This window comes from Papio anubis, chromosome 7 (genome assembly GCF_008728515.1).
Source record: "Papio anubis isolate 15944 chromosome 7, Panubis1.0, whole genome shotgun sequence".
Lineage (NCBI taxonomy): Eukaryota > Metazoa > Chordata > Mammalia > Primates > Cercopithecidae > Papio > Papio anubis.
In genome coordinates this window covers 124,338,195-124,362,254 of record NC_044982.1, presented here as the reverse complement: position 1 = coordinate 124,362,254, position 24,060 = coordinate 124,338,195, and the positions used below count along the sequence as shown (strand labels likewise).

The window sequence follows — 24,060 nt, the reverse complement described above, 5'->3', positions numbered from 1 at the left end:
TGGAAGGCCAAGATGGGCGGATCACAAGGTCAGGAGATCGAGACCATCCTGGCTAACACAGTGAAACCCCATCTCTACTAAAAAAAATACAAAAAATTAGCCGGGCATGGTGGTGGGCGCCTGTAGTCCCAGCTACTCTGGAGGCTGAGGCAGGAGAATGGCGTGAACCCAGGAGGCGGACCTTGCAGTGAGCTGAGATAAAGCCACTGCACTCCAACCTGGGCAACAGGGCAAGACTCCGTCTCAAAAAAAAAAAAAAAAAAAAAAGAGGCCTCTGAGTCCTGAAGCTGTGATCAGTAAAGAGCCCTTTTAAATCCTGTCCCCACAATCTACCCACCAACCACATAATTCTCAGTACCAGCAAAGGCATGGCTTACAGAGCCACTGGGAGTCGAAAGCAGTTTGGCAGAATATATCATATACCTTTAAATGGTATGTATGAGCACTGCTGGGAACTGAGCCTTGAGAAACATATGAAAAGCTCATGCACAGAGATATTCACTCCAGTATTATTTATCAGTCTTCACTTTGAAAATGGCCTCAATATTTAATAATAGGGAAGTGGTTAGGTAAATTATGGCACAGACACAAATAGGCTATTATGGAGTTATCAAAAATGGTGTTTATCAGAGTTTACAGTACACAAAAAGTGTCATGTTGGGGTAAAAAAAAGATGTAAAATGTACATATAGGATGATCTCATGTATGTAAAACCAATAAACTGAAAACATTCTGCATTAAAGAAAAGACTAGAAGAAATATACTAGGATGATTGTGGGGGTTGACTTAGGGTGGCGGGCCACCGCATGTGCTTTTCACTTACCTGTTCCCTTGGCTTCTCCCCTAGAGGCAGCAGACGCCCCTTCACCTGGCTGCAGAGCACGCCTGGCAGGACATAGCAGAGATGCTCCTCATTGCTGGGGTTGACTTAAACCTGAGAGATAAGGTACCTCTGCTTACAACCCATCTCGCTTCAGGCTTTCATGGCTCCCCCTTTGCCAGACACCCTGCTTTGAATGCCCCCTCCCTCCTCCCTCTCAGGGTGTTCAAGGACTGCCATCCTTTCTATACCAGCTCAAATGCAACCTCCTCCAGGAAGCCTTCCTGACCACCTTCCCCTCTCTCTACTAAGGTCCCTCAGCCTTGGCCCACCCCTCTCTGGTATAGGCCTGTGAAATGATTGCTTTCTCCTTTATGGCCCCCATCAGACTGTGACCTCCTGAGTCGCCTGGTAGGGTTGGGGAGTAGAAGTAGTGCCCACAGTACTGTCCAACAACCCCCACATGTGGGACCGGTTTTGGGGAAGCTTCCCAGCTCATTGTGACAGCTATTTCCGCAGGTGCTAGCGGTCTCAGCAGAGCCGAAGATTTGGTATGAGGCTGAGAGGTCACAGGCGTATGGGGAGAGGGGCACCTGCACATGTGACTCGGCGAGGCCAGCCTGGGATGGTGTGGGGTAGAGCTGGGGGCCAGGATCAGATCCTGAAGCTGGACCTAGGAGGGGGCTCCCTGCTTTGAGCTAGGCACCAGGGCAGCTGGCCAGATGGGAAGGGGAGCTTCCCATCTCACTGCAGGTCTGTGGAGGTAACCATCTGGGAGGCCTGGAGAAAAGGAGGCCCGACGGGAGGTGGGCAAAAGTGACATGATAAACCCAAGCCCTCAGGCCGGGTGCGGTGGCTCACGCCTGTAATCCCAGCACTTTGGGAGGTGGAGGCAGGCGGATCATGACATCAGGAGATCGAGACCATCCTGGCTAACACGGTGAAACCCCGTCTCTACTAAAAATACAAAAAAATTAGCTGGGTGTGGTGGCGGGCGCCTGTAGTCCCAGCTACTCGGGAGGCTGAGGCAGGAGAATGGCGTAAACCCGGGAGGTGGAGCTTGCCGTGAGCCGAGATCGCGCCACTGCACTCCAGCCCAGACGACACAGCAAAACTCCGTATCAAAAAAACAAAACAAAAAAACAAAAACAAAAAAACCACCAAGCCACCATCTCTGGGCTCTGGTTTCTTCATCTGAAAAGTGGGTGGGAACCCCTATTTCACAGGGGATGTTGAAGAGTTAATGAGGGCTGTTTCATAAGCTCTAAAGCTTCCTGATTTCTAAAGAAACATAAGAGATGGTCATTGGAATTATGTATTGCTATTGCTTTATTCTATTTGTGACTTTTCCATATCCCCATCATGCCCAGAAAACCAGAAAACCTTTCTGCTCTCAGTGTAGACTGCTGGAAAGCACTTCTTGTGGGCAGGAGGGTTTGTGCTCAGTGCTAGAGGCCCTTTTGTATCCCTTCTGTAGAAACTCTGGCTTCTCTTCTTGCCTCTTAATTGCAGCAGGGAAAAACCGCCCTGGCAGTGGCCGCCCGCAGCAACCATGTCAGCCTGGTGGACATGATCATAAAAGCTGATCGTTTCTACAGATGGGAGAAGGTACGGAGGCCTCACGCTTGATCTTTCCTTATTGGAAAGGGAGTGATTTTGGCTCCAGATGGAGCTGGCTTTGAATTCCAGCCCTGACCAATTCTGGGTCCCTCAGGCTCCAAGTGGGTGATAATCACCACCTTGTATGCTACCACAGTTGTTTGTGAGGATCTGGTGATGGGCAAGTGTCCACACATGCTGAAACAAGGCAGACTGAGGTCCATGCCAGCGTGGAGATACTGCTGGACACTGCTGTAGCGTCCAGCTGACGAATGCATGCATGCATGAATGCATATGGACATGTGTGAAAAAGAGATGGCAGGTGGTTCCATCTCATGCCATCTCCAGGTGATTGAACTGCTGCTTGGGATGTTATGCTCAGGCAACTTTCTGAGCCAGAAGTAAGTGTGCTGGGATTGATTAGCAATGTCTCCTGTGGACTTGGGACAGAGGAGTGGCAGAATGTTGCTATTCCAGTTAGCAAATGGAGGTAGGGAGTTTTCTGGTGTCCTTGGGGGTTGTTTTTATATACAGAAAATAATTTTGCATTTACTTCAGTTTTCAAAGTTAATACAGATGGTCCCTAATTACAATGGTTCAGCTTATGACTTTTCTACTTTATGATGGCACAAAAGCAATACACATTAAGTAGAAACCGTACTTTCAGTACCCGTATAGCCATGCTGTTTTTCACTTCAATATAATATTCAATAAATGACATGAGATATTCAACACTTTATTACAAAATTGGCTTTGTGTTAGATGATTTGCTCCACTATAAGCTCATGTAAGTGTACTGAGCACATGTAAGGTAGGCTAAGCTAAACTACGATGGTCTGTAGGTTAGGTAGATTAAATGCTTTTTCAACTTTTATGAGATATATATATATATTTTTTATTATTTATTTATTTATTTATTTTTTGAGACAGAGTCTCACTCTGTCACCCAGGCTGGAGTGCAGTGGTGCGATCTCTGCTCGCTGTAACCTCTGCCTCCTGGGTTCAAGCGACTCTCCTGCCTCAGCCTCCCAAGTAGCTGGGACTACAGGCACGTGCCACCATGCCCGGCTAATTTTTTTTGTATTTTTGGTAGAGACGGGGTTTCACTATGTTGGCCAGGATGGTCTCGGTCTCCTGACCTCGTGATCCGCCCACCTCAGCCTCCCAAAGTGCTGGGCTTACAGGTGTGAGCCACTGCGCCTGGCCAATTTATGATATTTTTATCAAGACATAACCCCATCATAAGTTGAGGGGCATCTGTATTGAATCTGCTAAATTACACATTTAAAAACCTAGTTTTTCCTTAAACTTTAAAATTCATTTGATAAATCTTATTATTCTATTTATACAACGAGTAAATTTTTCCAGTCAGTTTCAGGGAAATCTTTTGAGTAATATTGGGTCCTGTGTTTAAACTCAGTCAAACTACCTTAAACATTGAAACTGAATAAATAAACTTAACATAACAGATTTTCTTTTTAAGCACTTCACATGCTTCTTTTTTTTTTTTTTTTTTTTTTTTTTTGAGACGGAGTCTTGCTCTGTGCCCCAGGCTGGAGTGCAGTGGCGCGATCTCGGCTCACTGCAAGCTCCGCCCCCCCCGGGTTCACGCCATTCTCCTGCCTCAGCCTCCTGAGTAGCTGGGACTACAGGCGCCCGCCACCTCGCCCGGCTAATTTTCTTGTATTTTTAGTAGAGACAGGGTTTCACCGTGTTAGCCAGGATGGTCTCGATCTCCTGACCTCGTGATCCGCCCGTCTCGGCCTCCCAAAGTGCTGGGATTACAGGCTTGAGCCACCGCGCCCGGCCCACATGCTTCTTAAATTCTTAAACTATCCTAATAAGACCATTAACTAAAACTAGAAATAATCTCAAATATCTTAAACATTCCAATGTGGTTTACAAACTTAGTAAACTGTTATCCCTTTTAAATAAAAATCACTTTCAAAATCAATTGGTAGATAAATTTCAGTAGGAATCATAAGATGTTCTCCCACTGATATGCTAGATTCCCTTAAATATTACGACCCCTTTACATACAACAGATTATTCCTAAATATAATCCCAAAATGTGAATACTAAGGGTTGGACTAACTGATTCATCTCTGTGCTGAGTACTAAGCCACTTCAGGCTTTACAGGTCCTCACCACTAAGGCAGTGGCTGCATGTCAGAATCACATATCCCCCCTGGACCCCCAGGCCAATGCAGGTAGACTCTCTGAGGTGGGGGCCACACATCAGTGGTTCTTAAAGTTCCCAGATGGTCTCAGTGTGCAGATAGGGCTGAAAACACTGCCCCAGGGGACCAGTTTTTAATACCCCAGGTGAGAACCAAGCTTCACCTCACAGTGATTGCCAGAGACTGTTGACCATGACGTAAGCTTTGGAATTGCAGACACCAGGGTGATTTTTTTCACCCTGAACTTAACAACCAGAACTCTGCATCCATTCCCTTTAGAGGGCCTTAGGCTTCTGTGGGCTTCATGTATGCTAAGATAGAATTCTTTTGTAACCTCTAATTTCATTGCCTGCTTTGCTAGAAAGGATTTTGTAATCCTACCCTTTACTGCCTATTGTGATTCAGCAAATCTGATACCTGCCCTGCCTGGTTTTGGCCAAAGCTTCGGAGTACTTCTGCCGACACCCATGCTCTAAGAACACAGGAAAGAGCAGGTGACCGGAGAAATTTGGAAAGGCTCCCCGGAAGTGGCACATGGGTGGTCTTTTGACTATGACAATAAGGTTGAGGGGCAGGAAGGTGAGCAGAGGAATTCCGGGTGGAAGAACAGTGGGAGCAACTTGGGTTCCAGAGGTCAACGCAAGGCATGGAGTGAGAAACCAGAAGAGAGGACGTTAAGCCCCTGGCCTTGCTGACTCCAGCTCCCAGGCTCCCCAGCAGAGGTGGTAGGAGGGTCACAGGGGCCTTGGCTCGGCATTGTCCCTGTCCGGGATCATGAGGGAGAGCTTCTGCACTTTTGGAATCTGCCCCACAGGACCACCTTTCATGCAGGGACCTCAGTGACCCCTCTGGGAAGAGCTTGTCCTTTAAGCAGGACCATCGGCAGGAAACACAGCAGCTCCGTTCTGTGTTGTGGCGGCTGGCCTCCAGGCATCTGCAGCCCCGTGAGTGGAAGAAGCTGGCATATTCCTGGGATTTCACGGAGGCGCATGTCTACGCCATCGAGCAACAGTGGACAGGTAGCACCTTGCCTCTCCTCCCTCCAAGCAACCAGTGGGCGGAGGGGTGGGGCACCTGAAATGTGTTCAGTTTTCTGGGCTTCAGGGGAAAGAGCCTGTGCAACCCACAGCCTGGTCCCAACACACCTGGTGCTCTGTCCCTCCTCCAGGCCTCCGCACAGGGTACACACTCTGCCTCTCCCTCCCCATTGATTGTGAATTTCACATTCTTCACCAATCAGCCCAAACCGATACCCACTGTTTACACCTAAACTAAAACCATTCTTGGTAAAAAGAAGAGGGACTGCTGTTGTCACTATTATTCAACATCTATATGGAAATTCTGGCCCTGACACTAAGGTATGAAAAGGAAATAGAAATAAGGAGTGTAAATATTGTAAAGGAAGAGAGAGACTTATTAATTTCAGATGGAATATTTAATATACATAGGATGCCCAGAGGAATCAACTAAAAAAAATCTTAGAATTAATCAAATAATTCAAGGAAATGGCTAAATATAGAAAATATACTAACACCGCAGAACTCCTATGAACCATTGTTAAATGGGCAAAAATTATATATAGAGAATCTTTTAAAAGAGACTCCATTTACAATGGTGTGTGCGTTTCATCTGGAAAACCTAAAAGACAAATACAGATGACACATATGAATAAAACAATAATGGTTCAACTCTAAAAGATGATTTGTGTAAACGGAATGACATTCTGTATTTGTGGCAAGAAAAAGTATCATACAGATATCAGTTTTCCCCAATTAGATTAAAAATTGGATCTAATTTTAATCAAAATAGGAGGTTTTTGAAACTTGATTGAAGTATTCTACAATTTGAAAGAATAAACAGGGATGTAAAAGTGAACATTCTGGGGGAAAACAATAAAGGGGATCTAACTCAAGCAGACTCAGCCTTTTTTTTTTTTTTTTTTTTTTTTTTTTTTTTTTGAGACGGAGTCTTGCTCTGTCGCCCAGGCTGGAGTGCAGTGGCGCAATCTCAGCTCACTGCAAGCTCCGCCTCCCGGGTTCACGCCATTCTCCTGCCTCAGCCTCCCGAGTAGCTGGGACTACAGGCGCCCGCCACTGCGCCCGGCTAATTTTTTCTATTTTTAGTAGAGACGGGGTTTCACCGTGGTCTCGATCTCCTGACCTTGTGATCCACCCGCCTCGGCCTCCCAAAGTGCTGGGATTACAGGCGTGAGCCACCGCGCCCGGCCTGACTCAGCCTTTTATAACGCCAAATTAAAATTACATAAAGAGATACCTGGATCAGGCATGGTGGCTCACGCCTATAATCCCAGCACTCTGGGAGGCCTAGGTGGGGGATCACCTAAAGTTAGGAGTTCGAGACCAGCCTGGCCAAAATGGCGAAGTCCCGTCTCTACTAAAAATACAAAAATTAGCCGGGCATGGTAGTGGGCTCCTGTAATCCCAGCTACTCGAGAGGCTGAGGCGTGAGAATCGCTTGAACCCGGGAGGCAGAGTTTGCAGTGAGCTGAGATCACACCACTACACTCCAGCCTGAGGGATAGAGTGAGACACTGTCTCCCAAAGAAAAAAAAAAAAAGAGAGATTCCTGACACAAAAATATGGAAATTGATCAGTGGAATAGAGCAGAGTTCAAAAGTAAACGCTGCTGCAGATAAGAACTTTCATATATGATAAAGAAGCACTTGTACATTACAGTGGTGGGGGCAGAGATATTTAACAAATGGTGTTGAGACCGTTGGGTCAAGTGGAAGTGCCACCACACCAAGGGCAGCACTGTGAGGACATGCCTGCTGAGGGCCCCAAGAGGGACATGGAAGGTCAGAGGGGCAAATGGAGTGACCTGGACCTGATGGGTGTGGCCCAGCATCTATCTGTTTCCCCAGCACAGGAGAGCCAGCTGAATCACAGCCAGCCGAATAGCATGTTAACCCCATGCCGTGTGGGCAATTCTTTTCCAAACATAGTTGTATGTTGGAACCACCTAGGAAACTTTAAAACCATTAAATGCCTAGACTGTACCCAGACCCAGGTACATGAGAATCTCTGGGGGTGACATGGGCCCTAGGTGTTTCCAAGGAGCAGCTGAGTCTCAGAACCACCAATGCAGGGGAAAGAGCATGGCCAGCTCCGTCTCTGACTAAGCTGTGTTCTCATCTGTAAATCAGGACCACTATCATGCAAGACACAGATTATTTTGAGCAGCCAGAGAGGTGAAGTGTACAGTTTGTGCATCATGGTACTACAACGATGAATGTCAATTCTTTCTCCATTCAGAGTGACACCAACAGAGTGTATAGTGGGTGTTCAGGAGAAGGCCTGGGGCTGGGGAGGTTCTAGAGACCAAGACACAAACCCTTCCCCCTCCATCTGAGAGGCTGCTCCTCCACTCCCCTTACCCATCTCCAGGCTGAGCTTGGCTGGAGCATGGAGAAGGGCCTTGGAGGCTTTCGGCCTCTTTCCCACCTGGGCATGTTCAGGAGGCGGTGCAGGGTGGCATAGACAGGCGTTCTGGTCAAGTGGCCCCATTGGCTCTTTCTCCCTCTCTCCTCCCTCACTGTCCTCAGGCACCAGGAGCTATCAGGAGCACGGCCACCGAATGCTGCTCATTTGGCTGCATGGCGTGTCCACGGCTGGTGAGAACCCCAGCAAAGCACTGTTCGAGGGCCTTGTGACCATTGACAGGAGGGACCTGGCTGGTAAGAGCGTACTCTGCTGGGTTTCTTCTCAGGAGCTGGGTGGCCCCCACTGGAATGCAACAGGGCCCTCCAAGGGCTGCTCAGACAAGAATGCTGTGATGCTGGCTCTGGGCCTTCCAGATTCCTACCCCTAGCCCTGCCCCCTTTTCCCTTGGGCAAACAACAGTGCCTCCTGGCCCTGGTGTTGGCCCAAACTGAACCCTATGACCTTCACAGCCCCGGGGCCAGTGATGCTGTCCAGAATCTCTTGCTTACCAGCCTTCTATATACCTTGATATTTTTTTTCCATTTTGGAATCAGCCACCTTCGGACTTCTTTTTCACAAACATTAAGACATAGGAGCCAAAACTGACTTAATATGAGTTGAACCAGTTAAATCAGGTCAAATAAACCTTCTGAGGTTATCACAACTTATTTGAGTATGCCAATTTCTTTTTTTTTTTTTTTTTTTTTTTTTGAGACGGAGTCTCACTGTGTCTCCCAGGCTGGAGTGCAGTGGCGCGATCTAGGCTCACTGCAAGCTCCGCCCCCCGGGTTCCCGCCATTCTCCCGCCTCAGCCTCCCAAGTAGCTGGGACTACAGGCGCCCGCTACCGCGCCCGGCTAGTTTTTTGTATTTTTAGTAGAGACGGGGTTTCACCATGTTAGCCAGGATAGTCTCGATCTCCTGACCTTGTGATCCACCCGCCTCGGCCTCCCAAAGTGCTGGGATTACAGGCTTGAGCCACCGCGCCCGGCCAAGTATGCCAATTTCAAAAGCCTGATTTGGGATTCAGAGTGTTCTGTGGAATCATCAGACAAGCAAGATAGAAGGTTCTAGTACTAACCCCTCGTTAAAAACAAAATCAGCTCATGATGAAAAGCCTTAAACGCTGTGATACCCACTGACGTGGTACATGATGGGGCAACCACAGAATGGGGCACTAGGCCGTCACTGACAGTTGTGAAGGCTCCATTAGTTATGAGGCAACGAAGAAAACCAATCCTGACATATTTCTAGCGTATTGCTGAGGGAAATATTTCTAGCATATTATTGAGGGGAAAAAGGAAAGGACCCCCCCCCCCCCAATAGCTGCTATAGGCCAGGTGGAAAAGCTAAGAGTCATTTCAGGGTAGAGGGATTAGGGACGCTACCTTTCTTTCCCCAAAATGTTCTTAAATATAGTTGTTGCATCTTCTTTTAACACAAACTCTGGCAGGCAATTAAAACATAAAACCAGTCCTGTGAGGCAGAGCTTAGGCAACAGAGGAAGTAAGATTCTTGTTTTTAACAGAAAACATCAGGAAGAAAGCAAACGCAGCCCCAAGTGCCCCCAGGAGGTGCACAGCCATGTAACGGGGGGGCCAGACCTTCAGGCACGTGGGACCTCAGCGTGTGGAGCCACCTGAAGAGAAGATGACCATCATTTAAGGGCTTTTTAAAAAATCACTGTTAATGGACCTCCAACTGATTCTACTGAAATGCAGAGTCATGCAGAGCCCAGCAGGCAAATGTTTGTACAATGATCTTTTTCATGAGGATGGGTCCAAGGGCCTGTTTCGGGTTTTGTGGGTAATCCGGTCCCACAGGTATGGTCCTTTGGAGCTCTTGGAGTTCTTGGCACACTTTCTTCTTCTTCTTCTTCCTTTTTCTTTTTTCTTTTGAGACAGAGTCTCACTCTGTCGCCAGGCTGGAGTGCTATGGTGCGATCTTGGCTTACTGCAACCCCGCCTCCCAGGTTCACGCCATTCTTCTGCCTCAGCCTCCCGAGTAGCTGGGACTACAGGCGCCCGCCACCACACCCGGCTAATTTTTTTAGTAAAGACGGGGTTTCACCGTGTTAGCCAGGATGGTCTCAATCTCCTGACCTCGTGATCTTCCCCAGGGATGGGGCGTTCCATCTTCTGCCCTGTCCGGGAGAGTAGCTGCTTGCCACCTGAGGCTGTCGTGCACCTGAAATGTTGGCTAGAGGGACTGAGAAGCTGAAATTTCTTATTTCTCATTATTTGAAATTGTAGGCACCCATGGCAAGTGGCATCCATGGTGCTTGGCTTTGAGGTGCCAGGCAAGCACAGCTTGTTGTGGGGCTCGGCTACACCAGCAGGGGGATGTGTTTCTGGGGAAATGTGGCTCTGGAAGCTTCACGGTTTCCTAGAATGTGGAAAATATATCTGCGCAGGATAGAAATCCTGCCCAGAGGCTGTTTCTGTCTCATTTGAGCTCTTTCATGTGGCAGAGCTGGCTGTGGCCAGTGTAGGAGCCTACGTTTGAGAAAAGCTTACCTCAAAGTTCTGCATTGAGCCTGAGACTGGAAAGGAGATAGAATAAAACAGCTGACAGGGGCTTTGGCGGTCACATATGCCTGATGGGGTGCACAGGGCCACTATCTCTGAAAGGTAATTTGGCATTATCCATCCACAATATACTTTTATCCATTGGTCCAGCAATCCTAGTCCTAGGAATTTGTCCTACATATAAACCTGTATGCATACAAAATGACAGACATACAAGGTTATTACTTTGAAAAAGCAAAAGATTGGAAACAAACCAAGTGACTGGCTACACGGGACTGGTGAAATAGAATATGTTTCATCCACACAATGGAATTCTGTTCAGCAGTAAAAGGATGAGGATGCTTTCCAAGTGTTGTTATGGAAAGAGCTCCAGGATAAATTAAATGGAAAAAAAAAAAAAAAAACCAAGATACAGGTACATTAAACAGAAGGAAATTGGTTCAGAGGATATCTGCACTATTTGTCAAGAGATGCTTTTAGAGAAAAAGCTTCCTTTTCTCTCTTCATCTTTTGCAGGTGATGTAGTTTTTTCTTTGGATTCTTTTTTTTTTTTTTTTTTTTTTTGAAGCATAGTTTCGCTTGGCCGGGCGCCGTGGCTCATGCCTGTAATCCCAGCATTTTGGGAAGGCAGGTGGATCATGAGGTCAGGAGATTGAGACCATCCTGGCTAACATGGTGAAACCCCGTCTCTACTAAAAATACAAAAAATTAGCTGGGCGTGGTGGTGGGCACCTGTAGTTCCAGCTATTTGGGAGGCTGAGGCAGGAGAGTGGCGTGAACCCGGGAGGCAGAGCTTGCAGTGAGCCGAGATCGTGCCACTGTACTCCAGCCTGGGTGACAGAGTGAGACCCTGTCTCAAAAAAAAAAAAAAAGAAACAGAATTTTGCTCTTGTTGCCCTGTCTGGAGTGTAGTGGCTTGATCTTCACTCACTGCAACCTCCGTCTCTTGGATTCAAGCAATTCAACTGCCTCAGCCTCTGGAGTAGCTAGGATTACAGGCACGTGCCATCATGCCTGGCTAATTTTTGTATTTTTAGTAGACGGATTTCACCACATTGGTGAGGCTGGTCTCGAACTCCTGACCTCAGGTGACCCATCTGCCTTGGCCTCCCAAAGTGCTAGGATTACAGGCATGAGCCATAGAGCCTGGCCATCTTTGGATTCTTGAAACTTAAGAAAAATTCTTTTTTTTTTTTTTTTTTGAGACGGAGTCTCGCTCTGTCACCCAGGCTGGAGTGCAGTGGCCAGATCTCAGCTCACCGCAAGCTCTGCCTCCCGGGTTTACGCCATTCTCCTGCCTCAGCCTCCCGAGTAGCTGGGACTACAGGCGCCCGCCACCTCGCCCGGCTAATTTTTTGTATTTTTTAGTAGAGACGGGGTTTCACCGTGTTAGCCAGGATGGTCTCGATCTCCTGACCTCGTGATCCACCCGTCTCGGCCTCCCAAAGTGCTGGGATTACAGGCTTGAGCCACCGCGCCCGGCCCAAGAAAAATTCTAAAACATATTTGTGATCTATTACCTTATGAGACATGATAGGGAAAAAAATAGACAACTTTACCTACTACTAATTTATATTTAATCAGCATTCTTTTGTTTCCTAACATATATGTTGTGAGCTAAATATATGCTCTTACTCTAAATCTTTCTGAGCTACACTTTAAGGGTGAAAATTTTTTTTTTTTTTTTTTGGACCGGGTTTTTGCTCTTTCCCCCAGCTTGGAGTGCAGTGGCCGGATCTCAGCTCACTGCAAGCTCCGCCTCCCGGGTCTACGCCATTCTCCTGCCTCAGCCTCCCGAGTAGCTGGGACTGCAGGCGCCCGCCACCTCGCCCGGCTAGTTTTTTGTATTTTTTTAGCAGAGACGGGGTTTCACCGTGTTAGCCAGGATGGTCTCGATCTCCTGACCTCGTGATCCGCCCGTCTCGGCCTCCCAAAGTGCTGGGATTACAGGCTTGAACCACCGCGCCCGGCCTTTGTTTTGTTTTTTGAGACAGAGTCTTGGTCTCTCACCCAGGCAGGAGTACAACGGCGAGATGTCAGCTCACCGCAACCTCCGCCTCCTGGGTTGAAAGATTCTTGTGCCTCAGCCTCCCGAGTAGCTGGGATTTACAGGCGCATGCCATGACACCCAGCTAATTTTCGTATTTTTAGTAGAGATGGGGTTTCGCCATGTTGGCCAGGCTGGAAAATTAAAACATAATTTCACAATTATTCCTCTTCCACCTTAAGTAACAAGAGTAGAATAATTTCTGTGTTTTTATCTTATTCACATAAATAAATGCCATGGCTTACCACAGTTACAATGTGTTTTCTGAAAGTAAAGATTTTTTTACCTTGAAATTACAAAAATTATTTTCAGTTTTCCGAAATTCGATCTTTAAACCAAAATAATTCAATTTTCATGGATGCACAAGTGTTGAGAGTCTCATATTCATACTTTCCTTCACAGCACTATAAAGTTGGTCTTAGAAAATTTGGACAGCCATTTGCCATTGTGATTTTTATTCATTTTTCTCCTGATTATTTGACAAAACTTGTATCCACATTGTAGTTGTTTGTGTGTCTGCTTCTATTGCATATTGTAAAATTATTAACTACTTCCCAAAATAGTATTTCTCTCAGCAGATATTTCTTTGGTACTACAGGACTGAAATCATTTCTCTGGATGAATTTTATACAATGAATTTTGTAATTTTTTTCTGAGACAAAAAAGTTCTTAAATACAATAAAATTGAAATGTTGAAATATATCTCTCAAATCCAGTACTCATTTCTTTTCTTTGGGAAATACAGGGCGAAATTCCAGGTCAGACAAGCTGTCACAGATTGGTGCTATGTAAGCACAACGGCTCAACTCACTGCCAGTGAATACTTCCTGAGTGGATTTTGTGCCAGGTGGTCTGCCAGGAGTGGGTACAGAGATGAGAGCCCACAGTTCCCTCCTTTTCCCCAAGCTTATGGTCTAGTGGGGGAGAAGGGCTTGCACACCAATAACTGAAATAGGGTGCAGTCCCCGCTGCAATGGATGGGTGCAAACAACCATGGGACTTCTTCCTGGAGGAAGGATGAAAGGACGGGGATGAAGCTCACAGAGGAGACGGAAGTGGGGAAAGGGCAGTCCAAGCCAAGAGCACAGCCTGAGCAATGGCCAACAGGTGTGGAGAGGGACCCCCCCTCGGGGCGTGGCGTGGTGTGGCTGCAGCACAGGATGCATGGAAGGAGGGGGAGCTGTGACCTGAGGGGTGGGAGGGGGAGGGGTGCAGATGCGTTGGAAATTGTTCCCCACCCCATCACCAAAAATTAGATGTCTCATAAAGTGGAAACTGAACAGAATAGACTCCACCTTTGGAAAACACACATCTGCTTGTCCTTTCAGAGTCTACTTTCCCTTGCTAATTGTGACTCTCCTTGTTTCTAAAATGTATATTTAAATTACTTTTCCAATGTGTATTTACTTACAGTTACTCCCCTCCCTTTTCCTTTTTTTTTTTTTTTTTTGAGACAGAGTCTCACTCTGTCACCAGGCTGGAGTGCAGTGGCGCAATCTTGGCTCACTGCAAGCTCCGATTCCCAGGTTCAAGCAATTCTCCTGCCTCAGCCTGCCACCAAGTAGCTGGGATTACAGGCACAGGCCACCATGCCCAGCTAATTTTTTTTGTATTTTTAGTAGAGATGGGGTTTCACCATGTTAGCCAGGATGGTCTCGATCTCCTGACCTCGTGATCTGCCCACCTCGGCCTTCCGAAGTGCTGGGATTATAGGCGTGAGCCACTGCGCCTGGCCCCTTTTCAAGATATATACTGTACTTAAAACTATTCACATATAGTAAGCAGGTTTATATACTTAAAGTGCAAAGCCTTTCTCCTGTGGATCCCAAGGTAACTTCTAGAAGTGGGTGCAGGCCCTGGATCACATCATGTATCAAAATGAACCCATAAAATGCACAGGTTAAGAACTGAGGTGGAGTCCCTGGCTCTTAGTGGAGGTTGCGCCCCTCATCTCTTCCCGTGTGCAGAGTTTCAGTAAATGGTTACAGTCCTACTTCAGAGTTTCTGAAACTGTGGTCTGATTTCCACAACAGAGGTCCTTAGTGTTCATGCACTGGCAAGTGACAAGATCAGACCTGCGTGTGGACCACACAGAAGCTGGGTGGGGGTGGGAGGAGATGGCTGGTGGAGCCAGTGAGGACTGCAGTAGTCTGGGCAAGAGATGCCAAAGCCTGGCCTGTAGTGAGGAATGCTGAAGTCTGGAGGCAAGTTGCTAGATCTCTGAGAGTCAGGGGATGTGGGTGTAGTAGATGTGGAAATGCACTGCCTGGACCCCCTTCTTCCAGGAAGGCCTTTCCATCCAGCTGCGGGAGTGCACTGGGCAGACGGCCTCCAGCTGTCAGTCCTTCAGTGTCCGCCTCAGCTGCAGAGAGCTGCCCCACCGAACACCCTGCCTTCCCCAGGGCAGCTGCCTCTGGGAACTGAGCATAGAGACCCAGCCATTTTAGTTCTCCATGAAAATATTCCAGTGGGCACTTCAAGCTCCTGTGTGCCCTACCGAGTTGGCGGGTACTTGATCAGGCCTGCATCACAGTTCAATTTCGCTGTCTGCCCAATCCATCTTCCTTTCACAGATTTTTTTGTTTTGTTTTGTTGTGAAGATTGAGTCTCACTCTATTGCTTAGGCTGGAGTGCAGTGGCACCATCTCAGCTCACTGTAACCTCCGCCTCTCTGGTTCAAGTGATTCTCCGGCTTCAGCCTCCCGAGTAACTGGGGTTACAGGCACATGCCGCCAGGTCTGGCAATTTTTTTTGTATTTTTAGTAGAGACTGGGTTTTTCTATGTTGGCCTGGCTGGTCTTGAACTCCCGACCGCAGGTGATCCAACCTCCTTGGTCTCCCAAAGTGCTGGGATTACAGGTGTGAGCCACCACACCAGGCCACAGATGTTGATCCTTAATAAACATCTTGCACGCCAAATTTCATCTCCACATCCACTTCAGCCTGAGACATGGGGGTGGAGGAGTGAGTGGGGGTGGAGGGTCTAAGATGGCTGCGTTCCTAACTGGGGATTCCAAGGAACAGTGATGCCAGGACCTAAGATAATAGGGCTAGACTACCAGCTTTAGCCTGGTAGTCTGTCGAAGGCTGGGATGCCTGTCAAAGGCTGGCCTGATAGGCCTGAGTACGCATTCAAGACCAGTACTCAAAATTGATCAGGGCTGGCAATGACAACTTGCAGTCATCAGGGTGCAGAGCTGGGGAGTAGTTAAAGCTGTCAGACGGCTCTAGTAGCCTCAGATGCTACTAGTTAAAATGTCAAGCTTCGCCCTTATGGTTTACCAAGTGTTTCCATAACTCACGACTGTTGTCAAGCCACAGATAGAGAAGACACTGTGGCCCCTTTGTGGAAAGATCACTGGTTTTAGGGATGGTCAGACTCAAGTTGGCATCCCAGCTCCACCCCTTACTGCTTGACCCTGAGCAAGTCTCTTGACCTCTCCCAGTCTCCAGGTCCTCACCTGTAAAGTCAGGATAATCAGGGCTGTACTGGGGATGAAGTCTAAGAGGGTATGGCCAACCCAATATTCCGAAACCTGGCACATAAAGGGAAAGAAGCGCTGATGCTTATTTTTCTGTCTAAATTGTACCTCAGCGAAACCAAGCAGTTGATGAGGGCAAGTTTTTGGTTTTTTTAAATTGGTAATTTCCAGTTAATAAATGCAGAAGGAAAGATAAAAATTAGTATTATTACTGTTCTGCAACCCCTAATGGAATGATGCATCTGTGCAATGGTCAGCAGTGGCAGCTAAGCCAGCAGGAGACTTTCTCAGGACTGGATCAGGCTGATGATGCCTGAACACACCCAGCAATCATAACAACTTAGACACAACCAGATGTGATGTGCCTCCTGAGATGAGGCAAGAGAAACACACAGCCCCACCTATGCAGTGTTCTTGCCAAAAAGATCGAGCTTGACCTGATCAAGCCTCTTGATGTAACTACCAGTTTACAGGAAATACCAGGGACAGAGAAACAAGTGGAAGGACACCATGAGGCTGCAGCTGGAAAATCTGGACTGTGGGGCAACTACAGGGCAAATGAACCTGCTTCTTCACTGAATATATGGCAAGAAAAAAATAGAGGGAGGAGGAGCTTCCAGTTGAAAAGGAATCTAAGAGACACTTCAATCAAATACAAAGTGTGGACTATATATGAAACCCGATTAGAACAAGTCACCTAAAAAAAAAATTATGGAATAATTGTGAGTGAGAACATTCACTGGATTATTAGACAATATAGTGAAGGAATTATTGGTAAATAATTGAAGGAATTATCGGTAAATTTTTAAGTGTGATAATGGTATTAAGGCTGTATTTTAAAGGTACACATAGAAATACTTACAGATGAAATGATACAGCACCAGAAATGGCTTTAAAATAATTTAGCGATAGCAGCATGTGTGGAAGAAATGCGGGTAGGTTAAAAGATGAACAAGGCTGGGCACGGCAGTTCACGCCTGTATTTCCAGCACTTTGGGAGGCTGAGGCGGGCGGATCACCTGAGGTCGGGAGTTCGAGACCAGCCTGACCAACATGGAGAAACCCTGACTCTACTAAAAATACAAAATTAGCCAGGGTGGTGGTGCATGCCTGTAATCCCAGCTACTCGGGAGGCTGAGGCAGGAGAATGGCATGAACTCAGGAGGTGGAGGTTGTGGTGAGTTGAGATCACGCCATTGCACTCCAGCCTAGGCAACAAGAGCGAAACTCCGTCTCAAAAAAAAAAAAAAAAAAAAAAGACATAAGCAAGACTGAGAGTTGATAATTTTTGAAGCTGGGTGATGGGGACATCATTTATTATGCCATTTTCTCTACTTTATGTGGGTTTAAACATTTCCACTCAGGGGAAAGAATGAAGATAAGAAAGGTACCTGGCACACAGTAGATCAATAAACGATAGCTTAGGGTTATTTTATGATGTGCAAACTGTACTTCATGGAGATTAAGTAACTTACCCAAAGTCACACAGAATTGACAACCATGACCTACTCCTCAGAAAGTCCTAAGCCTGTGTAGCCCAGTTGGGCAGCAACAATAATCACAAAAGCGACTCAGTGAAACTGAATTTTTATTCCAAATGACTGTAATATCTAGAAAGGCAGTAGCTAACACTCAAAACAATTTGCTTAAGTGTAAATTAAAAGCAGTTGATTTGCAGGACAGCAAACAGTGGGGTAGTGGCCATGGCACTCTGATCATGGTTATATCCAAGAAAGCATAAAATAACCAATGTCCCAATATGCAATCTGGATGTGCAGCATTTACAGCAAACAACATAAAAAGAAAGAAAGAAGAATGGAAAAGAAAAGAAGGAAAAAAACACCACAAAGTTCCAAACCTCAGAAGTTAACATTCATTTAAGAACACAGTGGTGAAGACTTTTGGTAGCAAAATTTGCATGGTTCTTAAAATGGGAATCTTCGAAAATACTTCTTCAAATTCAAAAGCTAAGAAAACCAAGAGGGAACACTTGCTCAGGCTTAGTGGAGCTGCTGCCTGTCACGAAGATGACCATCAGTCCTACTTCCCAGACACAGTGAGAACCGGTGAGCCTGACAAACCTGAAGGAAAAGGCCGGCTGGCGGGCGCTGATGCCACTGACCATACGAGAACACACCGGGTCAACTCATCATTGACAGCGAGACACACACTACTGCTCCTCCTGGTTGATGCCGAGGCTGCCTTTCTGTACCTCAAGCTCCTCGGCACTGACCATTGATGGGTCAATGGCTGCGTATTTGGTTCCATGGAATTGTAGCAAATGTATCTGTTGAAATGCAGAATCATGATTTTATTTTATTTTTTGAGCTGGACAGTCACTCTTGTCGCCCAGGCTGGAGTGCAGTGGTACTATCTTGCTCACTCCAACCTCTGCCTCCCGGGTTCACCCAATTCTCCTGCCTCAGCCTCCTGAGTAGTTGGGATTACAGGTGCCTGCCACCATGCCCAGCTAATTTTTGTATTTTTAGTAGAGACAGGGTTTCACCATGTTGGCCAGGCTGGTTTCAAACTCCTGATCTCAGGTGATCCATCTGTCTCGGCCTCCCAAAGAGACGGGATTACAGGTGTGAGCCACCGCACCCTGCCAGAATCATTATTTTAAATAGCTGCATTACAGAGTAAAATGTATACTGCCCTCTATAAAAAGTTTGGTAGGAAAACATCACCATAGTAGACAAATGTCTTATACTTCTAAAATTTACAGACGAATACATACTAAATAGAGAAAAGTCAAAGAATTTTTTGAAACTACATTTGGGATCTTTGTTCCTCACTCCCTGAGCAGTCTCCCTGAGTCCCTGCAGAGTCTCCTGAGACATCTTAGACGGTGCATGCTCATGAGACGTTTACCCTTCCCTTCCGCTGAGTTAGGTCCTTCCAATCTTCTGCTACTGTGACTAGTGCTGCTATGATGAATATCTCCGGGCACCAAGTTTTCCTGTTTAGGATCCTGTCTTTAGGACCCTGTCTTCTATAAGGGGATGACAGGATCAAGGAATATGACTGGTTTTTTAAGGCTCTTGATTCTTCTTGCCAAATTGCCAGGGCACTCACCCTTCACTGCTATTCTATTATCCATTTAGTTAGAGTATGAAGGGATGGTGTTTGTTAGTGCTTTCTTTTTTTTTTTTTTTTTTGAGATGGAGTCTTGCTCTGTCGCCCGGGCTGGAATGCAATGGTGTCATCTCGGCTCACTATAACCTCTGCCTCCAGGGTTCAAGAGATTCTTCTGCCTCAGCCTCCTGAGTAGCTGGGACTACAGGTGCACGCCACCATGTCCAGTTAATTTTTTTGTATTTTTAGTAGAGACAGGGTTTCACTATATTAGCCAGTCTGGTCTTGAACTCCTGACCTTGTGATCTGCCCACCTCAGCCTCCCAAAGTGCTGAGATTACAGGCATGAGCCACTGCGCTTGGCAGGGTTTTCTTTTAGTGCATTAAAATTAGATCAAGAAGTCACTTCACAGGACTCAGATTGACCCCATTTAGGTCGGATGTCTTGCTCTGACGGAATTCACTATGTCCAGAGGGCAAGGTCACATCATACCAATGGTAACCTCAGTGTGTGAATGCAGGCCTGCTGTCCTTAGAAAAGGGATCTCTAATACACCTGTTCACATTATCCTACAAATTATAAATGTAAACCACTTTTATCAAGTCAATGCCTCATTCCTACAAGGAATTCTGTAGTTCCCTGATTCCCTTACTAGTCCATTAAAAAAAAAGGCTTTATGTTGCAAACGTATGTTGGGCTCAGAGTGCTCTGGGTTTCAAGCTAGGCCTTACCTGTACATAAAGATTCACCTCTGCACTTCTGCACAGGTATGGGAAATTGCCTCCTGTTTTCAGGTGAGCTCTTCGGGCATTAGGATACAGCTTGTACATTTCTTCTTTAGCTTCAGTTGAAAGTGCACTCTGATCAAACACCTTTAAAAAAACATAAAGCTTCAGCACCATAGGAAAGGTAAAACACACACACACATACACAAAGCTGTAATTGATTGGTGTTTTAATATGTTCTTTTCACACTATGGAAATGCTACCCTAAGTATTCCTTTCATATGAAGAGACAATTCTGAACCCCTAGCAGCCTGAACTACCTCCACTGCTGATCCCTGGTGACTTCTAAGTCCAACCTAGGACAATAGCTACAGATTTTGCTGCAGAGCATCTCCTGCATTCTTTTGGTGGGGGGAAGTTCTTTTTTTTTTTTTTTTTTGAGATGGAGTCTTGCTCTGTCGCCCAGGCTGGAGTGCAGTGGTACCATCTGGACTCACTGCAACCTCCACCTCCTGGGTTCAAGCGATTTTCCTGCCTCAGCCTCCTGAGTAGCTGGGATTACAGGCATGTGCCACCATACCTGGCTAATTTTTGTATTTTTAGTAGAGACGGGGTTTCACCATGTTGGCCAGGCTGGTCTTGAACTCCTGACCGCAGGTGATCTGCCCGCCTCAGCCTCCCAAAATGCTGGGATTACAAATGTGAGTCACCGGGCTCGGCTGGGGTGGGGGGAAATTCTACCATGAACTTCCTTTTTCCTCAAATATAGCTAAGTAGATTAACAGAATAATAGAGAACAATCATTGCAAATGCCAATAAATTTCAAAAAGATCATGAGGCCCCCAAATAACTTTTTACTTTTATTATTAACTTAAAGCAACAACCTAAGTCATTTAGGCTCAGTGAAAAAAATTCCAAAAAAATGTAAAGAGTATAAGCTACTCTTTCTTGGGGAAGCCAGTTTGCAGCATATGATTCTAGACATTTTTCAATACCCATACACATTTATGTTTTTACATGCAACAAAATTTTTCAAAAAGTAAAAGAAGCAAAAAGTATTGTACACTAAATATACCATACTAAATCTGTATGTTTAAGTACATCTCCAACTAAAACTTATAGGCCGTTTTCAGTGACCATGAACCCAGGGGGTGAGCACAGCTTTGAAAGAAGAGCAAGCAGAACAAATGTCCTGTGAGGACCATTGAAAAGCTTGTTCTATGTTACGGTAAATGTTAGAATGCAGCGATTATGGCAGAGGATAAGAAGTTGTTTACACGCTAATAACGGATAATTTCCTGACAAAAACCGATTATTAAAAATACCATATTTGGCTGGGTGCAGTGGCTCATGCCTGTAATCCCAGCACTTTGGGAGGCTGAGGTGGGCAGATCATGAGGTCAGGAGATTGAGACTATCCTGGCTAACATGGTGAAACCCCGTCTCTACTAAAAATACAAAAAATTAGCTGGATGTGGTGGCGGGCGCCTGTAGTCCCAGCTACTTGGGAGGCTGAAGCAGGAGAATGGCATGAACCCGGGAGGCAGAGCTTGCAGTGAGCTGAGATCACGCCATTGCACTCCAGCCTGGGCAACTGAGCGAGACTTCATCTCAAAAACAAAAAAACAAAAACCATATTATTTGAATTTAGGAACAAATCCATTTATAAGGCAAAATAATCATATATTTTTTTTTCAGTAAGTTGAAACCATAGTGAGATACCAATTCACATCCATTAGGATGAGTACCAACCAAAAAACCAGAAATAAATGTCCAGGATATAGAGAAACTGGCACCTTTGTGCATTGTTGGTGGGAACATGAAATGGTACAGCCACTGTGGAAGACAGTATGGCGGTTCTTCAAAAAGTGCAATTCTACTTCAAACAATATGTCCAAAAGAATTAAAAGTAGGATACATCTACTATGTACCTACAAAAATAAAAAACAAAAAATTATTTTTTTAAAATAATTTTAAAATAAATAAAAAAGAATTAAAAGCAGGAACTCAAATATACATACATTTTTTGACAGGGTTTCACTCTGTTGCCCAGGCTGGAGCACAGTGGCAGGATCATGGCTCACTCCAGGCTCAGGTGATCCTCCCACCTCAGCTCTCAAGTAACTGGGATCACAGGGATGTGGCACCATGTCCGGCTAATTTTTTTTATTAGTAGTAGAGACAGGGTCTCCTATATTGCCCAGACTGGTCTCGAATTCCTGGGCTCAAGCAATCATCCTGAGTCAGCCTCCCACAGTGCTGGGATTACAGGTGTGAGCCACTGTGCCCTGCCCAAACATACACTTTTATACCAATGTTCATAGAAGCATTATTCACAATTGCCAAAAGCTGAACAGAGCCCAAGTATCCACTGACGGATGAATGGATAAACAAAATGTGGTATAAACCAACATTGGTTTTATTGGTGGATATTATTCAGCTTTAAAAAGAAATGACAGGCTGGGCGTGGTGGCTCATGTCTGTAATAGCACTTTGGGAGGCCCAGGCAGGCAGACAGTTTGAGTCTCAGAGTTTGAGTCCAGCATAGGCAACATGGTGAAACCCCATCTCTACAAAAAATTAGCCAGATGTAGTGGGTGTGCACCTGTGGTCCAAGCTGCTCAGGAGGCTGAGGAGGGAGGATTGTTTGGGCCTGGGAGGCAGAGGTTGCAGTGAGCTGAGATTGTGCCACTGCACTCCAGCCTGAGGAACAGAGTGAGACGGTTTCAAAAAAAAAAGAAATAAATGACATTCTGACACATGTATAACATTTCAAGATAAGTCTTGTGAAACATTATGCTAAGTGAAATAGCCGCACAAAAGGATAAATGTTGTAGGATTCCACTTATATGAAGTTCCTAGAATAGGCAAATTTTTACAGACAGAAAATAGACTGTTGCTTATCAGAGGCCGGGGTAAAAAAGGGCACAGGAGTTATTGTTTAATGGGTATGGAATTTCTTCTTGGAATGATGAAAATGTGAAAATGGTGATAGTTGCAGAACTGTGAATATACTTAATGCCACTCAACTATGCACTTAAAAATGGTTAAAATGGCATATTTGTAACATATATTTTACCACAATGAAAAAATAAGCAAGCTTTTGTGGTAATTAGACTATGGAATTCTTGATTCTCCACTCTTGTGAAGCACCTTCTCTTTGCTGCCCATATATGTAATGGCTAAGGCGCAGTATCTATTGATGAGAACAGCAAAAATACATCAAATGGGTAGACTCCCTTGTTTAAATTTATTTTGATTCATTTTTATTTTTATCTTCTCTAATAAATAGAAGACAGGGTCTCGCTATGTTGCCCAGGCTGGTCCTGAACTCTTGGACTCAAGCAGTCCTCCTGCCTCAGCCTCCCAAAGCGCTGGGATTACAGGCATAAGTCTCTGTGTTCAGTCTATTTTGATTTCAGTGGTGTTATTCCTGCCAGAAAGAAATCCAAGATAAGCAATAAACAGATTATTTTGGAATTGAGAAAGCTGGAGGGTAAAAACAAAAGCCAAGGCAGCATTTGAAGAGGCACATTGAAAGTTATCAAATAGTTTTTTAGGAGATCTTGACAGACACATTTTAAAAAGCAAAGCAGCTATTTTACTTAAAAGGAAGCTTACATCCATAATGGTTACAGGGATGTCCCGAATTTTATGAGGTTCCACATAGGAATTTTGACAATTCAAGGTAAGTCTTGAAGCCAGTTCACTCTGACCCAAACTTTCTAGCTGCAGGAAGAAACACAGGTAAAGTTTTTGAAATAATTTTATTTTTCACATTTACATTAAATCCACAGACAACATTTGTGCTTATAAAGGTGGTATCATCTGTGGTGGGGCCAGAAAAGTCACCAGTGAGGAACCACAACATAGGTGAGAGACCATGAACTGGGCTTCTCAGGAGGTGGTGGCATTTTTCTATTCTGGAAACCTGGATACAAACCAATGAAACCTGGCCTTCTATAGCTCTCAGCCTACACTGCCTACTCCAGGCAGGTGCCCATGGGCAGCAAGCCAATTCCTACTGCTCAAAGGTGACAGATACATGTTTTTGGTTTTTTTTTTTGTATTTTTTTTAAGATAAACCTTTAAGGGATCTTAGAGCTAGAAGAGACTTGAGAAATCATCTAGCCCAGGAGTTCCTAAATGCAAGCCAACAGA

The 24,060-nt window shown here is 45.6% G+C and overlaps 2 protein-coding genes across 9 annotated transcripts in view; one reads left to right on the top strand and one right to left on the bottom strand.

The window, feature by feature from the left end:
* The window catches only part of ANKDD1A (ankyrin repeat and death domain containing 1A), a 64,830-nt gene extending 52,946 nt beyond the window's left edge, over window positions 1–11,884 (top strand). For 6 of the 7 annotated variants that reach the window (XM_031668555.1, XM_021940654.2, XM_031668554.1 and 3 more), the window contains 4 exons: window positions 848–946; window positions 2,333–2,428; window positions 5,414–5,618; window positions 8,165–8,710. In XM_031668555.1, coding sequence (XP_031524415.1) covers window positions 848–946; window positions 2,333–2,428; window positions 5,414–5,618; window positions 8,165–8,430 — 666 coding nt within the window. In that variant the 3' untranslated portion in view covers window positions 8,431–8,710. Of the gene's footprint in view, window positions 1–847; window positions 947–2,332; window positions 2,429–5,413; window positions 5,619–8,164; window positions 8,711–11,798 lie in introns of those variants that run through there. The other variant, XM_031668556.1, reaches the window with a different exon arrangement.
* Window positions 11,885–17,669: 5,785 nt separating this feature from the next.
* The window catches only part of SPG21 (SPG21 abhydrolase domain containing, maspardin), a 28,504-nt gene continuing 22,113 nt past the window's right edge, over window positions 17,670–24,060 (bottom strand). The window contains exons 7-9 of one of the 2 annotated variants that reach the window (XM_003901059.3): window positions 23,521–23,628; window positions 19,906–20,046; window positions 17,670–18,385 (exon numbers count right to left, since the gene is read on the bottom strand). In XM_003901059.3, the coding sequence (XP_003901108.1) occupies window positions 18,269–18,385; window positions 19,906–20,046; window positions 23,521–23,628 (366 nt within the window). In that variant the 3' untranslated portion in view covers window positions 17,670–18,268. The remainder of the gene's footprint in view (window positions 18,386–19,905; window positions 20,047–23,520; window positions 23,629–24,060) is intronic. The other variant, XM_009210405.4, reaches the window with a different exon arrangement.